Source organism: Urocitellus parryii, chromosome 4 (genome assembly GCF_045843805.1).
Source record: "Urocitellus parryii isolate mUroPar1 chromosome 4, mUroPar1.hap1, whole genome shotgun sequence".
Lineage (NCBI taxonomy): Eukaryota > Metazoa > Chordata > Mammalia > Rodentia > Sciuridae > Urocitellus > Urocitellus parryii.
Genome location: NC_135534.1, coordinates 18,718,365 through 18,740,207, shown reverse-complemented (window position 1 = coordinate 18,740,207; position 21,843 = coordinate 18,718,365). Strand labels below are relative to the sequence as shown.

General features: G+C 35.9%; 1 protein-coding gene across 1 annotated transcript; it reads right to left on the bottom strand.

Moving 5' to 3' along the window:
- Positions 1–18,560: 18,560 nt before the first annotated feature.
- On the bottom strand, positions 18,561–19,496 carry LOC113177121 (olfactory receptor 4S2-like). The gene has a single exon (XM_026381649.2). It carries the CDS (start codon positions 19,494–19,496, stop codon positions 18,561–18,563), a length of 936 nt encoding a protein of 311 aa, XP_026237434.2.
- Positions 19,497–21,843: the final 2,347 nt, after the last annotated feature.

The window sequence follows — 21,843 nt, the reverse complement described above, 5'->3', positions numbered from 1 at the left end:
TCTTTAAGCTTATTTTTATTATTTTGGTATGCTATTTACACCTCTGTAGCCATTCTAATATTACTGGAATGAAATGTGTTTGTGTTTTGTAGGACTGCTATCAAAATGCATTATCTAAATTTTCATGTTTTCCAAGTATCTATTCAAAAATTAAGTACCAATTAATTACTTAATACATACCAGAAAAGTTCTTAACCCTGTAAACAACCTCAAGTATTTCAGAGTAGGTTTTAAAATCAAGTAAAGAAAATAGCAAAGATAAAAATGAGGATAAGATAATGATGCTGAGATTCTGTGCTTAGTAAGATTTCTTTAGTCTTGATATTTTAGAAAAGCATTTGATTAAGAAATAACAAAATTAATGTTAAGCAATGATGAGTGATAGTTTTTAACAATATATTTTTCTGTCATTTGTTTCTCCTGGAAATCTAATCATGTCATTATTTAGTTCATTGTGAACTGTACATAAACAAGAGTGACAAAATTTAAGATCATTCAGCTTGAATTATTACTCCCATCCATTTGCCACTGGTCCAAAACACCTTCTTGCCCCACAGTTTCTTCACAGAATTCTTTACTTCTGCATTTCTGGTTATATAAATCATAGGATTTAGCATGGGAGTGATAATGGTGTAAAATACAACCACTGTCTTATCCTCTGAGAAGGTAACATTAAAGCACATGTATGTGAACGCACAGGGACCAAAAAGGATGATGACCACTGCAATGTGGGCTCCACAGGAGGGACAGAGCTTTGCACCTTCCTTCTGCTGACTGCTTTCTCAGAGACATTGGGTTGAAACTATGGGTAATGAGCATTTATAAAACTCCCCAGAGTGATGGTACCACTGTTGGCTGTCACAATGACACCAGTAAGTTAGGTGTCTGTGCAGGCAAATTTGAGAACAGGGCAGACATCATAAAAGTAGTGATAGATCTCATGGGGTCCACAAAAGGCTAGGTGGACTACCAGAGCCACTTGGATAACAGAATGAGAGAATCCACTTACCCAGGTCCCCAACAATATTTCACTGCACCTCTCCCTGTCCACGATGGTCATATAATGTTATAGATGGCCACATAATAATAACAAACCATTATCATAAGGATGAAGATTCTGGTGCCACCAAAGAAATACACCCCAAGGACTTGAAGCATGCACCCCACAAAAGAGATAGTTTTGTTCTTTGCTAAAATGTCAACAATCATCTGGGGTGCTGTGACAGAAGGGTAAACAAATGCCCATCAATGACAAGAAGTTGAGGAAGAAATGCATGGGTGTTTTCAACAGATTCCCCATGAAAATGGTCAGCATTTTCAGGAAGATTCCCAGAAGAATGACTATGAAGAAGAGTGAGAACACCCCAAAACAGACTTCTTCAACCTCTGGGTTCTGAAAAAGACCCTGGAAAATGAGTCCAGTTACAGTGTCTAATTTTTCCATGGAATGCATCCAGCAGGTCAACTTCTCAAAATAATTATATCATCTGAGAAAAAAAAAAAAACAGAAAGACAATCAGCATTTATTTCTAACTCAGAAGAAGTGAATGATCGATCACAGTAGTTGTTGAAAATGGAACAATCAGTACTGCCTACTGACTGGCATGCATCCCTAGACTAGTTAAAGTGCATCTATTCTAATAATTTTTCCTCTCTAATATATCCAATTTATTCATGTCAAACGAGAAAACAGAGTCTACAGAAATTAATTACATCTAAGTGTTAGCAAAATCACATATCAAGAGTGTATATTGGATATTTATGTTAATATTATTTTATATAAAAATTCACTAAGTTCTCTTTCTGTAAAAAATGAAATCAACATTCAGAAGAAAACTGTGGATATGTTGTTAACTGTATATCTGATAAATTGCCCTTACTTAGTTCACAAAAGTAAAAACATGTGGTTAGAATGGCCTTAGTCCTGAGCCTAAGCAACTCCATTTTAAAAACTCCAGTTGGAAACCTGCAGTTTCACCAGGCACACCCACAGAGCCCTCTAGTATGGCCACAAACAATTACTTCCCCTCACCCTGATAAACAGAGTGAAGTCCCTGGCCGGCTGTCCTCGCCTGATAGAGGAAAAGGCGAGAGGTTCAGGGTGGAGACCACCAGACCAGATGTTTTTGACCCCATGGTAAGTGATGTCACTAAGAAGTCCAGTGGTAGCTGATAAGTATTGAAAGGGGGGTCAAATGCCCCCCAAATTTAGTATAAATAATAGAGCAAATAAACAGGTTTTCAGCCAGCGGAAACAAGGATGCACTCGAGCTGGGTGGGAGCCTGATGTGGGCCTGACATCCCATCACTTGTCATTGTTTCCTGAGCCACTGTGTGATCCTCACCGCTCTTAAACTCTACCACCTTGTCTGGAACTTGGTGAGAACCACAGCTTCTCCCTACGACCCTCTCCTCAACCAGTCGGACGTCCACTCCACTCCAGGAAGAGTCTGCCTTGGTTCCAGAACTGGTCACCATGGTCTGAGTGAATTTGCATCTGCTGGACATAAAGCCTAAGGCTTAAGACTTGTGAACTTAGCATGCAGAGGGAATGTCTGTCATTAGCCTGTCATGATTAAGTGTGTTTTGCAGTGCTTAGAATTAAACTAGAATTGTTTGCTGTGAATTTAATTAATCTAGAATTGTTTGCTGTGAATTGATTATGTCTATTGCAGTGCCTAGCATTAAGGATTGTTGTTTTCTTGATTAAGAACCTATAGAATAAAATTGTATTGAGTAATTTGAGTGAATAAAACATTGAAAGGGGCAGAAGTGCGTGGACATTCTTTATTTCTCCCCTCGACTGCATATGTCACAATTTTACCCTTTCGCGACACATGTCCACACGGTCCCTTCTGAATACTGCCATGCCTGGTCACTTCCTCCACTCAGGGGTCCTTGATATGTCAATACTGGGTGACTTCTGCAGGGTCTTTCAGATATTTCTGCAGATGAATTTATGGCTCCTGTTTGAGGTCCAGCTCCTACAGTGAAGAGGTTCTGGAATGTGAGGTATGGAAAAGAGGACAGGTACACAAGCCTGACTCCGAAATCATGGTGCTGTAAACTGGTGAGTCACCATGGAGACTTTGTTATCTCATTTGTGGAAGAACAGACTGTTAACTTCACAATCACCATATAGACAGTAAATTCTACCTTGATACTGAGTTCCTCTTGTAGGATAAGAACAAAGGTAGAAAATAAAGAGGAAAAAAAGAAATAAAAGGAATTTGTGGAGATAAGGAATCCCCGTTCATTTTGAAAGGTGGGAAATGGAGTCTCAGAATATTTCTCAACTTTCAAACTCAGAGTGATGGAGGATTCCCCAGGATTCACTATGGCTTAGTATTTTAAACATTTGTTTAGTAATTGAAAAATGAAGCAAAAACAAAAACAACAACAAAACATACAAAGGAAAGATTGAATTGTAATGTGTACATCTCTCATGTATCCTTCAAGTTTATTAAGTCTCCTTCTAGGATATCTGAGTTCTCTCAATCTTGTGTGAACTTAATATTTCAGGAAGAGATTCTTCTTTAGTTACAATTATTATGGGTTTAGAAAATGTTTGGTGTTTCATTTAAAATGGATTTAATTTAATTTAAATGGATTTTCTGTGTTGGAATTTTAGACACACTAGTGGGGCCACATTGATATTGGGGTAGAAAAGGGCATATGGGACTTAAAAACAGCGCACTACCAGTACACAGCCACATCAATGTTGATTGCAGCACAATTCACAATAGTTAAAATTATGGAACCAACTTAGATACCCTTCAGTAGATGAATGGATAAATAAAATATGGAATATATACACAATAGAATATTACTCAGCATTCAGCATTGAAAGAGAATAAATTCATTGTGGGAGGCCATCCTCGCACGTGATTTGAGTTACCTCCCTGGCTGGGTGAGAGGTGCTTAGACACAGCTGTGTCAGAGCTTTCCCCACCCTTTTCCAGGTCGAGGGCTTGTCCCTGCGTGCAGAGGCGTGTCTGGCCATTCCCCAGAAGACCCAATCATCCCCCCGACCTTGTGGTGCGGCCCCCCTTAACCTTCATTGGATGGCATTTTCCCTGGAATTTTTTGTTCACCAATAAAAGCCCACTCCCTGGCGTGTTTTCTCTCTCTCCCTCTCTCCCTCTCCCTCTCTCCCTCTCCCTCTCTTCCTCTCCCTCTCTCCCTCTCCCTCTCTCCCTTCCTTCCTCCCCCTCCCTTCCTCTCCCTCTCCCTCCTAGTCTCTTCAGTAAACCTCACCACGCTTTAGGTGGCTGGAGGCTGGAGCTAGGAGAAGCTGTCCCTGGAGCTGATTTTAAAGGTAATTAGAGTCTTGTCTCTTTAATTTAAAACTCCCTAGGGTTTACTCAAGAATAGAATCAAACCTTCTTTAATGAAGCCAGCACTGGTCACTTGGCAGAATTCATGGCATTTGCAGGTAAATGGATAGAGCTGGAGAATATAATGCTAAGTGAAGTAAGCCAATCCCTAAAACCAAATGCCAGATGTTTTCTCTGATATAAGGATGCTGATTCATAATGGGGATGGGGAGGAGCATGGAAGGAATAGACAAACTTTAGATAAGGCAAAGGGGAGGGAGGGGGAAGGAAGGGGAATGGTGGTAGGAAAGATGGTAGAATGAGATGGACATAATTACACTAAGTACATGTATGAAAACACGAATAGTCTGACTCATTTTATGTGCAACCAGAGACATGAAAAAATTGTGTAATATGAATTGAATTGCATTCTGCTGTCATATATAACAAATTAGAATAAATAAAATTAAAAAAAGAAAAGGACGTATGGGGTTATTTCACGAAAGAGATTTGTCAGGTTCTTCATGAAGTCAAAGCCATAGGCATAAATGATTCCTGTCATTATCCCATGCCTCTGTATTCCTGTAATAATCCCATTCCTTCAACACCTGTTTAGTTCATTGCTTCCCACTGCTGTTGAACTTGGTGCTCTCAGGTACCCTTTCTGCAGCACTATTGTCCCTGGGATTTTCTGCTTTTGGACAGTTTCAGGTTTTGTCAGGACTATATGTTAGAATTGCTAACCATCAAAGTCCACCTTCTCTTGTGCATCACACACTAATGATAATTCTAATGGTAATAACATAATAGCAATACTATAATTCAGATTCCGAGTCAGACTCATGTCCCTGCTTTTACACAGTCCTTCCTCTGTTGCTTTTGTCCTGATTTTAGCAAAAAAGTTACTATTCTCAAATGAGAAGCACTTCAGTATAAGAGAACTCAAATCACAGGATATTTCAACAACTGTGAATTAGGTGGCTTGACTGCTTTAGAATAAAATGAGCATCTACACACTTGTTCACTCCTCTAGTGTTCATACCACAAAATTACAGAAATCTTCTATCACCTCAAATCAAGACCTACCTGAAAGGAATCCACTTTCCCCTTTCTGATCATTTAAAGTGGAATATATCATCTAACTTTGTTTTGCAATAATTAGTATCTTTTTTTTGCTGTATTTTAAAAATTATTTTTTTATTTATATATATGACAATGGAATGCCTTACAATTCATATTACATATATACAGCACATTTTTTCACATCTCTGGTTGTATACAAGGTATATTCACAACAATTCAGGTCTTCATACATGTACTTTGGATAATAATATCCATCACATTCCACCATCATTTCTAACCCCATGCTTCTTCCCTCCCCTCCCACCCCTCTGCCCTATCTAAACTTCATCTACTCCTCCCATGTTCCTCCTCCCTACCACACTATGAATCAGCCTCCATGGATCAAGCACCTAGGAATAAAACCAGAGACCCTGCCTCTAATAGAAGAAAAGGTAGGCCCTAATCTCCATCATTTGGGATTAGGTCTCAATTTCCTTAATAAGACTCCTTTGGCACAAGAATTGAAATCAAGAATTAATAAGTGGGATGGACTCAAATGAAAAAGTTTTTTTCTCAGCAAAAGAAACAATTTGTGAGTTGCATAGAGAGTCTACATCTTGGGAGCAAATCTTTACCCCTCACACATCAGATAGAGAGCACTAATCTGTAGGGTATATAAAGAACTCAAAAAGCTAAGTACGAAAAAAACCAAATAACTCAATCAATAAATGGGCCAAGTACATGAACAGACACTTCTCAGAAGATGATATACAATCAATCAACAAATATATGAGTAAATGTTCATCATGGCTGGCAATTAGAGAAATGCAAATCAAAACTATTTTCATCTCATGCCAGTCAGAATGACAGCTATTATGAATACAAACAACGATAAGAGTGGTGAGGATATGGGGAAAAAGGTACACTCACACACTGCTGGTGGGACAGAAAATTGGTGCAGCCAATATGGAAAGCAGTATAGAGATTTCTTAGAAAATCTTGAATGGAACCACCATTTGACCCAATTATCCCTCTCTTTAGTCTGTACCCAAAGGACTTTTTTTTTGAGAAAGAGAGAGAGGGGTGGGGGGAAGAGAGAGAGAGAGAGAGAGAGAGAGAGAGAGAGAGAGAGAGAGAGAGAGAGAGAGAGAGAATGAGAATTTTTAATATTTATTTTTTAGTTTTTGGAGGACACAACATCTTTGTTTGTATGTGGTGCTGAGGATCGAACCTGGGCCACACGCATGCCAAGCAAGTGTGCTACCGCTTGAGCCACATCCCCAGCCCACCCAAAGGACTTAAAAACAGCATACTAGAGGGACACAGCCACATCAATGTTTATAGCAGCACAATTCACAACAGCTAAACTGTGGAACCAACCTAGATGTTCTTCAATAGATGAATGGATAAAAAAAAAGTGGCATATATACACAATGAAATATTACTCATAAAAGAGAACAAAATCATGGCATTTGCAGGTAAATGGATGGGGTTAAAGATAATACTAAGTGAAGTCAGCCAATCCCCAAAAAACAAATGCCAAATGTTTTTTCTGATTGACATCTTTTTATCATACTTGTACTGCCCTTCCTCAGAGTTCTGTCTGGATGCACTTTATCATGTTATCATCCTAATGTTATCTTCTATAATTTCTTGGAATAGTGTGTTGCAGTTATATTACAAGTATTTAAAACACAGTCATTGCACTAAATTCCTATGCCATCAAACAATCCATATTTGTTAGAGAAAAAATAAATTTCACCAGTATTTTGCAGGGCTTGAGTTTTTCTTCATTTTCTTGTTTCTTCCTAATATAATTTTGTTGCTATGTCCAAAGTGAAATAAGTTGTGCTTGAGATATTGATTTGTGAATAATCAGTACCTAAGTATATCTGATTCTCTAAACACAAAGGTTCTAGACATCAGCCTTCCTGGTTCTCTCACCTAATGAAATCTGCCTTTCTATGGAAGCTTTGGTAAAGGAATGCTCTTTTCTCTACTTACAGGGTATATTTAAAAGCAATGATGCAGTATCATCATGACCTTAGGGAGAGTTTTATCTCAAAGACTTTCACCATAATAAAACTCAAATCATCAATCTGACAATGAGATTTAATGTAGAAGTTTATTTTGAATTTTTTTAAATTAAAAAGTATCTTTGCTTTATTTTAAAACTAATTGATTCTCACATTTAGGACTATACCTAATTCAAAACAACTCATCAAACACAAATTATTTTATTATACATATTGTCAATTTGATACATTTTATTAACAGTACTCTTTCCTGTGTTACTTTGTACTTAATTATTGAATTTAGGGGCTATGTATGGTATGGTATTTGTGGTGTCCCAGCAAAATGGCAGCTGTCGGATTCATGAATCTCACAGAGTGGAATATATGATAATACTCAAGTTTCCATCAGACTTCATAAACATAGGTCATTCACAAAAGTTACTGAGCTAATTCCCACTGGAAGACCTCAGGGAGTTTCCTCTTGATTACTAAGAGGGACATGGCCAAGGTGTATGAGAACTCATTCTCCCCAATTCTGCAGTTAGCAAGTCTGATCAACAACAGCATTTTGTCTTATAGAGATATGATGACAATACCCACTGCCAGCCTTGCAGTGTTATGGCCATGGCAGATGTCACTTAATGTGTAGCCTGCACTGATGAAAAATAGTGACATCCCTTTTCATTTAAAAGTTGAAGAATTCTCTTCCCTTCAACTATTTCTTCCTAATACATATAAAAAGAGATGCACTTAATATTGACCATGCATGAGGAGATTCCCTTTCATCCCTCATTTGTTGATTAATTGTTAGGTGAAGGTTAAGAAAAGATAAATATGACACATATTCAAACAGATGTAGGACTTTATTCTTTGGGGAGAAACAAGACAATAAATTTCTCACAATAAATTGAATTTTAGATTTAATAATTTTTCCTACATGCAAAGAGAGCATGATTTTTAAAAATAAATATCAGAACTGGGCATTGTGGCTCACACTTGTAATCCTAGCAACTTTGGAGGCTGAGGCAAGAGGATTTCAGTTTTGAGAACAGCCTCAGTGATTTAGTAAGGTCTTAAAAATTTAGAAAGACACTGCCTCAAAATTTTAAAAAGGATTTGTGATGTACCTCAGTGGTGGTAAAGCACTCCTGGGTTAAGTCTAATATATGAAAATATCTTCTCTAGCCACTACAGCTACAGACTCCTCTGTTCACCTTCACTTATTTGAATTGGATAAACCCTCCAGGAGGTAACCTTTTCCAGATCAATATCTAAGCATCTAAGCTGGAACATATTTATCTGTTATTATTGTTCTAATTATAGTTAACTTATAAAAATTAATAAAAATTCATTTTTTATTATTAAGAATTAATGAGAGTAGTATAATTACATTGCATTGCAGTTTTTAGAAGCAAATAGTTGTTAAGAGTTAAAATATACAGCATGTACATTTTTTGACATTGTCTTATTTATTTTTTTTTATTGCAATGGAAACTGCCAAGTGAAAGTGGTCAGGGCATATTTGTACCTGAGGTAGGTATGTCAGTCACAATATCTCTTTCCTAAGTCAGTAGATAACTACAGTTTTTATACTCTGCTCTGATAACAGTACTATAATGCCCATTTTGTGGGGGATCATAAAGGGCAGAATGTTACACACTGTCAATTTTGAGAGCACCCTGAGGAAAATATGATCCACTTCCAATGTGCACAGTTGCAGAGACATAAAGCAACAAAAAGAGAGGGGCTGGGGTCTTTAGTCTTCAAGCATTGCACATGTGGACGACAGCACATTACCCCTCATAACAAACTGTCTTCTCAAGATGACCAGAGAGTGAAGGATCCTGCAGATGGCTGCATAGTGGTCATAGCCAGGGACACCAGGGTGGGGATCTTGGTGGCACCAAAGAAGAGGACATAAATCTATGGATTATGCAGCCATTGTAGGAGATGATGTTCTGCTGGGTCATAATCCATTGAGAGGGGCAGCATAGAGATAAAACAAACATTCATGAAGGAGGAAAGAGTTGATGTTCTGATTTTCATAACATTAATTTTTTTCCTTTCTGTAAAGCTCAATATAAGACAATTAAAAAGCAAACCACTTATTTGGAGAAAACGTTAGCAAAAAAAATTCTAAATAAATCACTCTTATCCAAAATACACAAAGAATACTTAAAACTAAGCTTAAAAGTAACCTTATGAAGCTTCTCAATGTATGTCATTGGAAAATGCAAATTAAAACAAAACTGAGATACTACTGGACACCTAACAAAATATCCAAATCCAGAAAGTCAATACCCAAAACAGTGAAGGTGTATAGAAACAGAAACTCTCAGTAATTGCCACTAGGAGTGAAAAATGGCATTGCTGCATTGAATGGTTGGCAGTTCCAGTTTATTACAGTACCCTTACTATTTCAGTAATCACACCCCTTTGTAGTCACACACCAAGCTGCAAACTTATGTCTACACAATCCTGTGCATAGATACTTGTATTATTTTTTTCATAGTTGCCAAAATTTAAAGAAATCAAGAGGTCTTTCAGAAGATAAGTAGATATCACAAAAAAACCCAGATAATCTGTAGTATATCTAGATTTCATATAAAGTGCATGGACTATTATTCACTATTAAAAAGGAATAACTAATCAAGCCATAAAAAAAACAGGAAAATTTTAAGCACACTACTAGTAAAAGGAACCAGTATGCAAAGGTTAATATTGCATTACTTCAAGTATATGCCCATTCTAGAAAATGTAAAACTTTAATCTATATATTACTATAAATATGTATCCATGCCATTACATTAGTCAAAAACCACAGAAAGTACAAAAGAGTGAAGCCTATTGTAAACTCATTTCCCTGAAAATGATATGTCCATGTAGTTTCATCAGTTTTAACAACTGCATCACCCTGGTGGGGAATGGAAATTATGAGGAAATGTTGTGTGGATCTGGGCAGGTGCTATGAGAAAGCTCTGTCACTTTTTCTCAGTTTTAAATTAAACCTTGTGTTTTAAATCTCTGCTTTATTGAATGTAAGTTTGATCTTAGTTAAAAATTATTTTCCAAATTAATTTATTACTCTAGTCTTAAGATATAGTTTTTTATAGTTTCTATAGTTTTTATAGAAAAAGTTGGAAGACACTGCCACTGAGAACTCAATTTCCATGAATGTAAGACATTGAAATATTTTGTGAAATATTTGTATATAATAATATCTTTGAATACATGTTAGACATTATAAAAATTATAAGCTTTTCCATATGAAAGGAATCTTTTTAGTAAAGTAAGTGTCATTACCCACAGAGTAGAAGAAATACTAGTAAATTTGGTGTCTAAGAAGGGATTTGTTTCCAGAATACGTAGGAAAAAAAAAAGAAAGAAAGAAAAAAAAACCTTAATATTGAGAAGTAAAATAAGCCAATTAAAAATAAGAAAAATATACAAATAAGCATTTCTTCAAAAAAGTTATACAAATGTTCAAAAGCACATGAAAATGTTTTTAACACCTTGTAGCTTTTAAGAAAGGCCAACCAAAGCCACAGTGAGATGTCACAGCCCACCCCAGAATCATAGCAGACAGAAAATATCAAGTAGCAGCCATGGTGTGGAGCAACTGGGGCCCTCAAACATTGCCAGTGGAAACATAGAGCATGACTTCCACTCTGAAAATCACTTTGATATTTCCTCAACAGTTTGATATTTCCACACATGTAGTCATGGTATGAACAGCAGAACATCATCTCCTACAGTGGCTGCAAAGCCCAGAGATTTATGTCCTCTTCTTTGGTGCCACCAAGATTTCCACTCTGAAGTCCCTGGTTATGACCACTATGACATACATTGAGAAAAAAAAAGTTTGATATTTCCACATATGTTGTCATGGTATGACCTCACAATTCCATTCTTAAGGAAACACCCAAGAGAAATGATCATACCTTTGCATAAAAACTTATACAGCATGCTCCCAGCAGCATTAATCAAAATAATAAATAATGAATATAGAAACCATATATCAACCAAATGATACATGTAATATTATTTGACAATAAAAGGATATAAATACAGCTAACATGCATGAAAAATTCAAGTAAATGATGGTTAAAGAAGTGTGTTACTAAAGGCCATATATTGTATGATTCTTTTTTTTTTTTTTTGGTAAACATCCAGAATGCAAACATATAGTGGCAGAGAAATTAGGGTTTGCTAATGGCTTGGCAAAATGCTGGTTGTGAGGAATGAATGGTCTTTGCTAATGCCATGAGTTTCTCTTTGCAGAATGAATAATGTTCTAAACTTAGATGATGCTGATAGCTGCACAACTCTGTTTTTTAAGTGTCCTTAAATCGCATACTTTGAGTGAATTCTATGCTATGTGAATTCAATCTTAATGAAACCTCAAGAATATATAAATGTTCAACCAAGTGAACACTTCTATAGAACAAAAGGCAGTAAAACAATTATCATTAAAAGTGTCTTATGGGCTGGGGTTGTGGCTCAGTGGTAGAGTGCTTGCCTAGCATGTTTGAGGCACTGGATTCCATCCTCAGTACCACATAAAAATAAATGAACAAAGTAAAGGTATTGTGTCCATCTACAACTAAAATAAAATAAATTTTAAAAAGTCTCTTACCAGGAGAGAAATATTCTGTTAAATTTATAGATACTTGTTATCTATCAAAGTAATAAATTAATTTGAAAAATAATTTTTAAACTAAGATCAAACTTACATTCAATAAAATAATTCTTAATTATCATTATTATAATTCCAAAGATCAACTTTTTATTTTATAATTTAATACACATAATTCATACTGACTAACTCTTAGTAAGTTTTACTTTTGGGAGATGAACCATATGTAGCATGAGTCAAGGTCACCTGCCTTTAATCTGTGATGTGGCGCCACATGGTCTACAGCAAAGACTTCTGCTTCAGCTATCAAGCAGATGTCACAGTGCTGCTCAGGAGGGGAAATTTTCATATTTGCTGCTGGAGAAACCCAAATTTCTGTTGTCCCAAGGAATGTATTACCCAAGGAGTTGTGGAGTTTGAAGTTGGGCCTCAAACCTCTGTCTTTACAGATCCAATTTCATCTGAAAAGCCCCAAATTTCTGCCCTTGAAAGTACCAGGAATTTTTTTTTTCCTACTTCTGAGTAGTAGTGTTTATGTTTAATTTCCATGAAAGCTACATGGTGACTGATCCAAGCAGTATACGTGGATTCTAAAAACTATAGCCTTAACATTATCTTGTAGAGTATATTCCAGAGATGGAAAGGACAAATATAGGCAAGAAGACCTGAAATCGTTTTTTGCAAGGGGCAGAGGGTGGGTGCCAGAGATTGAACTCAGGAGGCACTCGACCACTGAGCTATATCCACAACCCTATTTTATATTTTATTTAGAGAAAGGGTGAGCGGACCAGAAGACTTTTTTAAAAAAAAAATATTTATTTAGTTGTAGATGAACACACAGTATCTTTTTGTATTTTTATGTGGCGCTGAGGATTGAACCCAGTGTCTCACACATGTGAGGCAAGCACTCTACCACTGAGCTACAGCCTCAGCCCCCAGAAGTCTTGAATCTCCAAACTATCTGAAATTTTAGACTATTGTAGGCAGTCCTCTGCCATTCCCCAAAATAATAGCTTCCCTTTGACTGATGAATGCACAATGAGTTCACCTGGAAGACAGTCTCCAAAGATTGATGTTTGTTCTTCTTCCAAAATGGTACCATAGCCCTTCAATACCTACAAGCCAAAATATAGGGCCAAATACCACCATGATACAAGGAAAGCCCTTTGTGTGAAAAGAGATAGCTTCACCACAAAAGAATAGCTGAATTCACTAATGTGAACTGTGCACGCACCGAGAACACTTTTGAAGAATGAATCTTGGCATTTTTGGACTTGATTGTCTGGCTAACTCTAATTGAATAAGGGAGGCTAATTTGAATAGGCTATGTTTTTCAAAAAGTCTCCATGGGCATCAATCTTCTTGAAACTTGGACAAAATTACAAGTTACAACAAATTATATGAACAGGCACTTCCTCGGGGAAAGAAAAGATTGAGAGGACTTCATGTACCAGAGTGATGCTGTACTGGGGCAAAGGGAACATCATAACTTTGAGGACAATTGTATATGATACCTAACTTATTTCAGATAGGAAAAGACTTAAAGTGCTATCATAATTCTCCAAATAAGTTGGCAGCATGTGAAGGACATATCATAAATTGTCCTTTTGTATAAGACTTTCTCAGAGTAAGTTTTATGAGTCAGTAAACCTGTACTATTATTATTATTTATGTTATATATTTACTTACATATAAATAATAACAACACCTGAATAAATCTCATGCTTTGACTTTAATTATAGAAGTACCTACATGAAAGATAAGAGAAAAAGTTAGAAACACACCAATATTGCCAGAAATTTCAGAGATGAAAGATACCAAAATAAATTTGAAATATAAAAGTTTTCCAAATTATTGTCCATTAAATGATCTGACTAATGAAAAACAACAAACAAATAAAACAAAACAAAACAAGAACAAATAACAACAACAAAAAACCCCAAAGAACATCTATTCTATCCATATGATATTCTAAGTCCATCTCCTTTCTTAAATTCTGAAAATTCTTTTTTCTTTCTTGATATCAGACATAAAATAAATTATCATATTTTATAATGATCATTATAAATACAGCATGGTTTGGTAGCTGTGTCCTTCTTTAGGAAACAAATATATTTTAATAGAGATCCCTCTCATAGATAAAGAAATCCCAAGCACTTCTTTTTGAGATTTACATTGCTATACATACAATAAACCAATACAAAAAGTATGTTGTTCAGTTTAATTCTTTTAAAAATTATGTTTCCAAAATTAAAATCACAATGTTATTACACTGCACACAATATTTTTATCAGAATTATTTTAATTAATTTCATACCAAATTGATGATGTATTCAAGTTGTTAGAAATATCAAGGTGGATGAATAACTATTTTTCTGATTTTTCTTTTTAATGAACTAGTTGAACTGCACACATTTAGCATGTATGCATTGTGTTTTATATTATAAAGTATGGAATAACTAAATCCCGCAAGACAACACTAACTTTAACTTCACATACTCATCATTTCATGGGGAGCACATTAGAGAACTACTCTCTTGGCCTTTTGAGAACACAGTCTACTGTCATTAATTAGTCACCATGTTGTACAATGAATCTCTTGAACTTTTTCATTCTATCCACTGAAATTTTGTATCCTTTCACTATCTTCTCCCCAGCTCCACTCACACAACTGCCCCACCCCTGGCAATCACCATTCCACTCTACCTCCATGAAGTCAACACATTTCTTGAAACTTGCAAAGTATTTTCATGGTTACATTGTCCCCCTCATGTTAAAAGTCTTTGTAATTCTCCAAATGATACTCTTTGTAAATGTGCAGGGTAAAAGATTCCTCATCATGAGTTATGGCCTTAAGTTAGATAGGAACACAGATAAGAAAATGCATGTTCCTGATGTGTAATTGGTTATTCCTCTCTGAGCGTGAGGCATGTAAATAACATTCAGGGGTTTGTTTCAGCTTTCAAACTAAATGACCTCATCATGTGTGGGTATCCTCATCCTAGGAAAGAAGAAAGGCTATCACATTAAGAAGCAAGCTCACAACACACACACACACACACACACACACGCACACACATGCACACAGACATACAAGGAAAATGAATGTGGTGTTGGACAAATAAATCAGTTTAACTGTGGTAATTATTTCATTATTGAATGTATGTATCAAATCATCACATAATATACTATGAATATACACAATTTTAATTTGTCAATTATACTGCTATAAAACTGGGGCATAAGAACAAGTAAAACTTGCTGAAAATTGGAATGTAAGTTCCAATGTGGTTCTAATTTATTATTGTTAATCCTCATAGTTTATCTAAAAAAATATTGGGGTAAAAGAGAATCGATCCAGGCATTGTTAGTATTATATTCTTCATTTATATGATCCATGGAAAAAAATAGTGGGAAAGAGGCAGGCTGTGTACTTAGGTTTAAATATGTATGTGTGTGTGTGTGTGTTGTGTGTGTGTGTGTGTGTGTGTATGTTCATTACTGATGAGAGAACTCAGGGGTGCAATAGCACAGAGCTACATTCCCAGCCCTTTAATTTTTAATTTTTTTTTTTTTTGAGACAGTGTCTCATTAACTTGTAGAGGTTGGCTTCAGACTAGTGATGCTCCTGCCTTGGCTTTACAAGTAGCTGATATTACAGGTGCACACCATTCATAACCATTTAATATCTGGATATAATGGTTAGAAACCAGAACATTCTGTATCTCATGTCCATTATTTGTAGCTTAACTTTTTACATTATATCTTTCAAGGTACCTCACTGTGTTTTCAAGGTTATATATTTTGACAGTAGTATTCTTGAAAGAGCAAGGTTGGTGGTGTTATACAAAAGTCCATCCCACAACTCATGGTTAATTAAAACAAAAAGAAAAACATTTAATACTTTTGATGTTTCATTGGGAAGATGGGATTCAGATGACCTCGTCTGATGTGGCTGTGCTTAATTCCAGATTCCAAGGTGGGCCCAGGTTTCCCCAGGTAGCTTTTCTTTCTCATCCATAATGTAGCAATGTTCTCTTACTCAGACTGAAAAACTGCTTACCATACAAGAACTGGACTCAACAAAACACTGAAAAATGAAGCATTCTCACTCAGAAAACATGAAACACTTTAATTATAGATTCTCTTGCATGTGATACCTGTTTTCATTTCTGGATGTATTTGAGAAAAGGATGGCATGTGGAAGAACATTGAAACTACGCTTATATATTTCATTGAGCCTTGCTTGGAAAAGTGCCTGCATTGGTTTGTGCTACTCCGGGGGAAAGGAGCAAAGCCACTGAACAGAAGAGATAGAAAGAAAAACTTTAGTATTTTAAAAATTAGAATGATTTCCATCTTTTCATCCAAAAAGTTTACAACAAAAGTCACGTCTGCAATTGTGTGACAGCCAGGCTGTCATACTCCCGGGTGGAGGTCCAAACAGTGGTCCTGCATCCACAGAATCAAATGCTTTGTTGACCAGTTGCTTTCACTATTCTGGGGAGAGTGAGTTCTTGTGATTCTTATTCATCTTCTTAGGAATCACAGAAGACTCTCTGAGCTCCTCTGATGGGGATTGACTCACAGAAACTTTTGTGTGAACAAGGATGTTTATAAGTCACTAATGGAAATTTGAGTCCTCTTTCATGTGTTCTACTTTATCTTGGTAAAGCACAAATTAGGAAACTGAATTTTTTCCAGGGGCATCAGCATTCTGATATCACAAATACACCCACAGTATTATTCCATTAAAGGAAATAATAATAATATTCCACTAATGGAAAGACCAATATAGAAAAAAGTTAACAAATGGAAAACATATATTTATAAGCAAGTTTTCTAAATTCAATTCAGTTTTAGCAGAACAGATGCTGCTGTTTGAATTCCATTCATGCATACATCTCTTGTTTTCTAAGTACAATAAGAATCATCTATTCTCAGATTTTTTAATCTAAGTATGCAGACGTTCCATTGACTGCATGAAAATAACTAGAGAGTATAGTTAAAAATACAGATATCTGCATAGCTCATGTTTCTGGTTAAATAAGTCAAATGCTTATAGTACAGTTTGTTATATTTCCAGAACACCCAACAAGGTGACATTAATGATCAACAATCATCAAGAGCACAAATATAGTTTTCATTTCACAGTTGATCTAACAGAGGCACATAGAAGCCCAGTGCATGTTTCTCAATGTTTCTCAGGATATTCCCATGGATATGCATAGTTTTAAAGCAATTCTTATATTTCATTATAGCTACTTATACAGATGTCTTGCAGATTTGTAATATTTCCATCTTTATTTTTGTGCATTCAACCACATCACATATGACTTTTGAGCACCATATATTTACATCTTTGCCATAAGTAAAGCATATACTCCACCACAACCAAAACACAAACCTAAATTGAAACAGCATCTGCACTATTAGATTTATGGATGTGACAAGGAAACAATGGCAGAGAGACAAGCACTGATATGTTTATTTATCATAAAGGATAATGCTCAGGTCATGGCTCACGTTGAAGGAGAAATCTACCAGAAGGGCACATAAAAGTTAACGTTAAGAAAAGAATATCTGTCCAGTGTGGGTCCCTATGGGACCCAGAAGTGGAAATAGTGTTAGTCCAGTCAATGACAAATGGCCCACTGTATTCAGTAAAGATGTTTTTTCAAATGTTATAGGAATCATGGTTTCCAGCATTTAATTAGGTTGTATTTTCACTTGTGACTGAGTCACAGTAGCCTTATTCTCATTGGTGGCTTTTTTTTTTTTTCATTCATTTTCTTGAGTTTGGCTGGTAGTTACTTTATAGCTTGTACAGATGACAAGCAAATTTCAGAGTCAGAAGCAGCAAGTTAGTGAGATGGTACAGTTGGTCGGGGCCAGAGATAGTAGGGTGGTGTAAAGAAAATCAAACCTAAAAATGACAAAGATTTTTCACCAAGACTAACAGATGAAAGCATTTTTTTTTTTTTGTCTTTCAAGATTGTATTTTATCTCTAACTTTCTGAAGACAACTCTGCTACCATTCCAAGTTTACTAGGCAGAGTTTTCACTGTTTTGTGAGACTTACATCTAAATTCATTAGCTAAGATTTGATATTTTTATGATTTCTATCGTTCACCCCAATCTGTGCATTATTGATTCTTTAATCTGTACCAAACATAGTTTTAAATGCCAGAAATAATTTTATATATTTCATAGTAATTTTGTAATCACTTAGAGAAAATGATAAAAGAAAAAGAGCAATTGGAGAAAACAATGACACTTACTCTGATGATATTGAGATTCTGTGCATATTCCAACTCCTGTGTCTTTGGATATTTAGAACATTATCTGATTATGAAATAGTAAATATAATGATCATGGTAAAGAATACCTTAATTCTGTGTAATATGTATTTTTCTCACTTATTACTTCTGAAAATTCTTTGATGTTATTATTTGATTCACTGAAGATAGGAGTTAACTAAGGTAAGGCTGACCACATTTAAGATCATCCAGTTTAAATTATTATTTCCAACTATTTGCTGTTGGCATTCCAGAAAATCTTCTTGACCCATATTTTTTTCATGGCATTCTTTACTTCTGCATTTCTCAGTGTATAAATCATGGGATTTAGCATGGGAGTGATAATGGTATAAAATACAGCCACCATCTTATCTTCTGCAAATGTAACATCAGGGCGCATGTACGTGAAAGTACAAGGACCAAAAAAGATGATGACCACCGCAATGTGGGCTCCACAGGTGGACAGAGCTTTGCGTCTTCCTTCTGCTGACTGCTTCCTCAGAGACACCAGAATAGTAGTATAGGAGATGAGCAAGACCACAAAGCTCCCCAGAGTGACGGTACCACTGTTGGCTGTCACAACTCCACCGATAATATGTGTGTCTGTGCAGGCAAGTTTGAGCACAGGGCGGACATCACAGAAATAGTGATCAATCTCATTGGGTCCACAGAAGGGTAGCTGAACTACTAGAGATATGGGGATAACAGTGTGGATGAGCCCACCTACCCAGGTCCCCAAGAGCATTTTATTGCACTTCTCCCTGTCCATGATGGTCATATAGTGCAGGGGTTTACAGATGGCCACATAACGATCATAGGCCATTACTATAAGAATAAATATCTCAGTGCTTCCAAAGAAATGCACCCCAAAGAGTTGCAATATGCACCCCTCATATGAGATAGTTTTGTTCTTTGATAACAGGTCAACAATCGTCTTGGGTGCTGTAGCTGAAGAGAAGCAAATGTCCACAAAAGATAAGGAGTTGAGGAAGAAATACATGGGAGACTTCAGAAGGTTCCCCATGAAAATGGTCAGCATGATGAGGAGGTTTCCCAGAAGAATGACTGCATAAAAGAATAAGAACACCACAAAGCAGACTCCTTCAACCTCTGGATTCTGAGAGAGGCCCCAGAAAATAAATTCAGTTACATTATTTATTTTTTCCATGTAATGAATCAAGTAGGCCAAGTGACCAACACAGTTAAATTATCTGAAAGAAAGACATCAGAAAGACTTTTAGCATTTATTTCTAACTCAAGATAAATTAATGATCACACAGCTAAAAAATGGAAAAATGAATACTGACTGCAGATTGACATGAACACATAAATTTTAGTGTTTCTTTTCTCATAATTTACATCAATAATATATCAGAGTTATTCATTTCACATGATGGAGCAGAGAACAGAGAGACAAAGCAAATTCCTGAAGTAACACATCTAACCCAGGTTCTCACATGCCTAACCTTGTCCTAAGGTTAACATATCATTTTGGGTAAGCATTTAGTTAGTGTTCTTTCTGTAAAAGACACACAAAGAGATTTAAAGCAACCTTTTGTCTGGAGGCAAGGTTTCCCGTGCTTTGGTGATAGAAATACAAAGATGCCCACATGATTTCTTCTGAATACAGCCACATCTGGTCACTGCATACACCCAAGTGTCCAGATTGGGTGACTTCTGCAGGCTCCATTTCAGATATCTGTGTGTAAATTTATGGAGTCTGTTTGGGCTCAAGCTCTTGCAATGTGGAGTGTCTAAGGGCTTACCAGGATTTACTATGGCTTTATTTATGACTAAACTTTTGTGTAGTAACTGAAAATAAACAAATTCCCTTAAACTGAAAAAATATGGAAAAAACAAAAATGCAGGAGTGGCTCTTTTATGACAATATTCCTCATGCTAGAATATTTTATTTCTCCCATTTTGGGTGAATAGAACATTCCAGGAAGAGGTTGTCCTTTAGTGATTATTATTATGGGTTTAGGAAATGCATGGTGTTTAATGTAAATGTATAAACCTTCAATGTTGGAATTTCAGACACACTATTGAGGTCATTTTTATGTTTTGGTGGAAAAGGCATACAGAAGAGTTTTCATTTGGGAGTCTTCAAGGTTCTTTATTAACTCAAGGCACAGATACGAATGTTTCTTCTAGTTATAGATCGTCCCCCTGCAATCTGATCCCCTTAACATCTATCTGGCTTGTTGCTTTCTGCTGCTAATAACTCTGTGCTCTCAGGTAGCCTTTTGAAGGAATAATGTGTCAGGCATTGTCAGCTTTTTGACAACTACAGGTTTCAGCAGATCTGTGCACTAGAGATCCTAGAGTATAGTCATCACAGGTCTGCTTACTTTTGTGCATTACCAAATAGTAACACTTATGGTAATAATAGTAATAACAATATTGCAAATCAGATTTAGAATCAGCCACATCCTGTGCTTCACAGGTCCTTTCCCTGTTGTTTTTCTTGCTTCACTTAGAAAAGAGTAGTACTCTCCACAGAGAGCAATTAATTTTACAATAACTCAAATAATAGCAGTTTTCAACAGCTGTGAATAATGTTGCTTGCTTCTGTTGTAGAAGAAAATGAGCATTCACACATTATCCTGGGATCTGATCCCTTCTGTTCATTCTACAAAGTCCTAGAAAAAAATTGTTCTATCTTCCGAAATTAAGATCTATCTCAATGTAATCCATTCTCTCCTTTCTGATCATTTCTAATGTGGTAAAGTCTCACTGTCCTTTGAAATCATTGAAATTTTTTATTCACATCCATGCTACTTTAGCTCTTGTTTGTGCACAGATGTACTTCATTATTTATCATCTAAATTCAATTTCTCTATAACTCCTTAGAATAGTTTCTTCCAACTATATTAGAGATGTTAAAATATAGCCAATGCACCAAATTCCCCATGTTACCAAATAGTATATTAGTTATAGAAGAAAAGAATCTCACCGTATTTTCCAGAGCTTGTATTTGTCTTTACTTTTCTGTGTCTTCCTAATATAATTTGGATGCAGATTTGAATTGAAATAAGGGTGACACCTGAGGAATTGCTTTGTGAATAATCAGTTCCAGAGAACATCTGATCACCTAAACTCAAAGCCTGTAAGAAAGTCAGTGTTCCTTCTTAAAGGTTTTTTAACCTAATGAAATCATCTGATCTGCAATACCTTTGATAAGAAATGTTTTTCCTCTGTTTATAAAGTTATTCTAGAAGGAATGATGCAATACGGTAATGACCTTAGGGAAAGTTTTCCCCAAAACCTTTCACCATAATTAAAACCAAATCACATGTCTAAAGAGAGATGCCATGTACTGAATTCTTTTCAATTATTTTTAAAACTAAAAGTGGCTTTGCTTCATTTTAAGTTCAGTTGACTCTTACATTTAGAACTGTTAACCTTAATTACAAAGTGATTCATCAAGCATAAGTAATTCTAGAATTGCATATTGTACTTTGAAGTAATGACTCTTGATATATAAATACAATAGAATATTTCATTTAAAAGGT

Bases quoted from the DNA above. Each gene is read 5' to 3' on its own strand.
- LOC113177121 (XM_026381649.2), bottom strand. From the start codon at position 19,496: ATGGAAAAAATAAATAATGTAACTGAATTTATTTTCTGGGGCCTCTCT.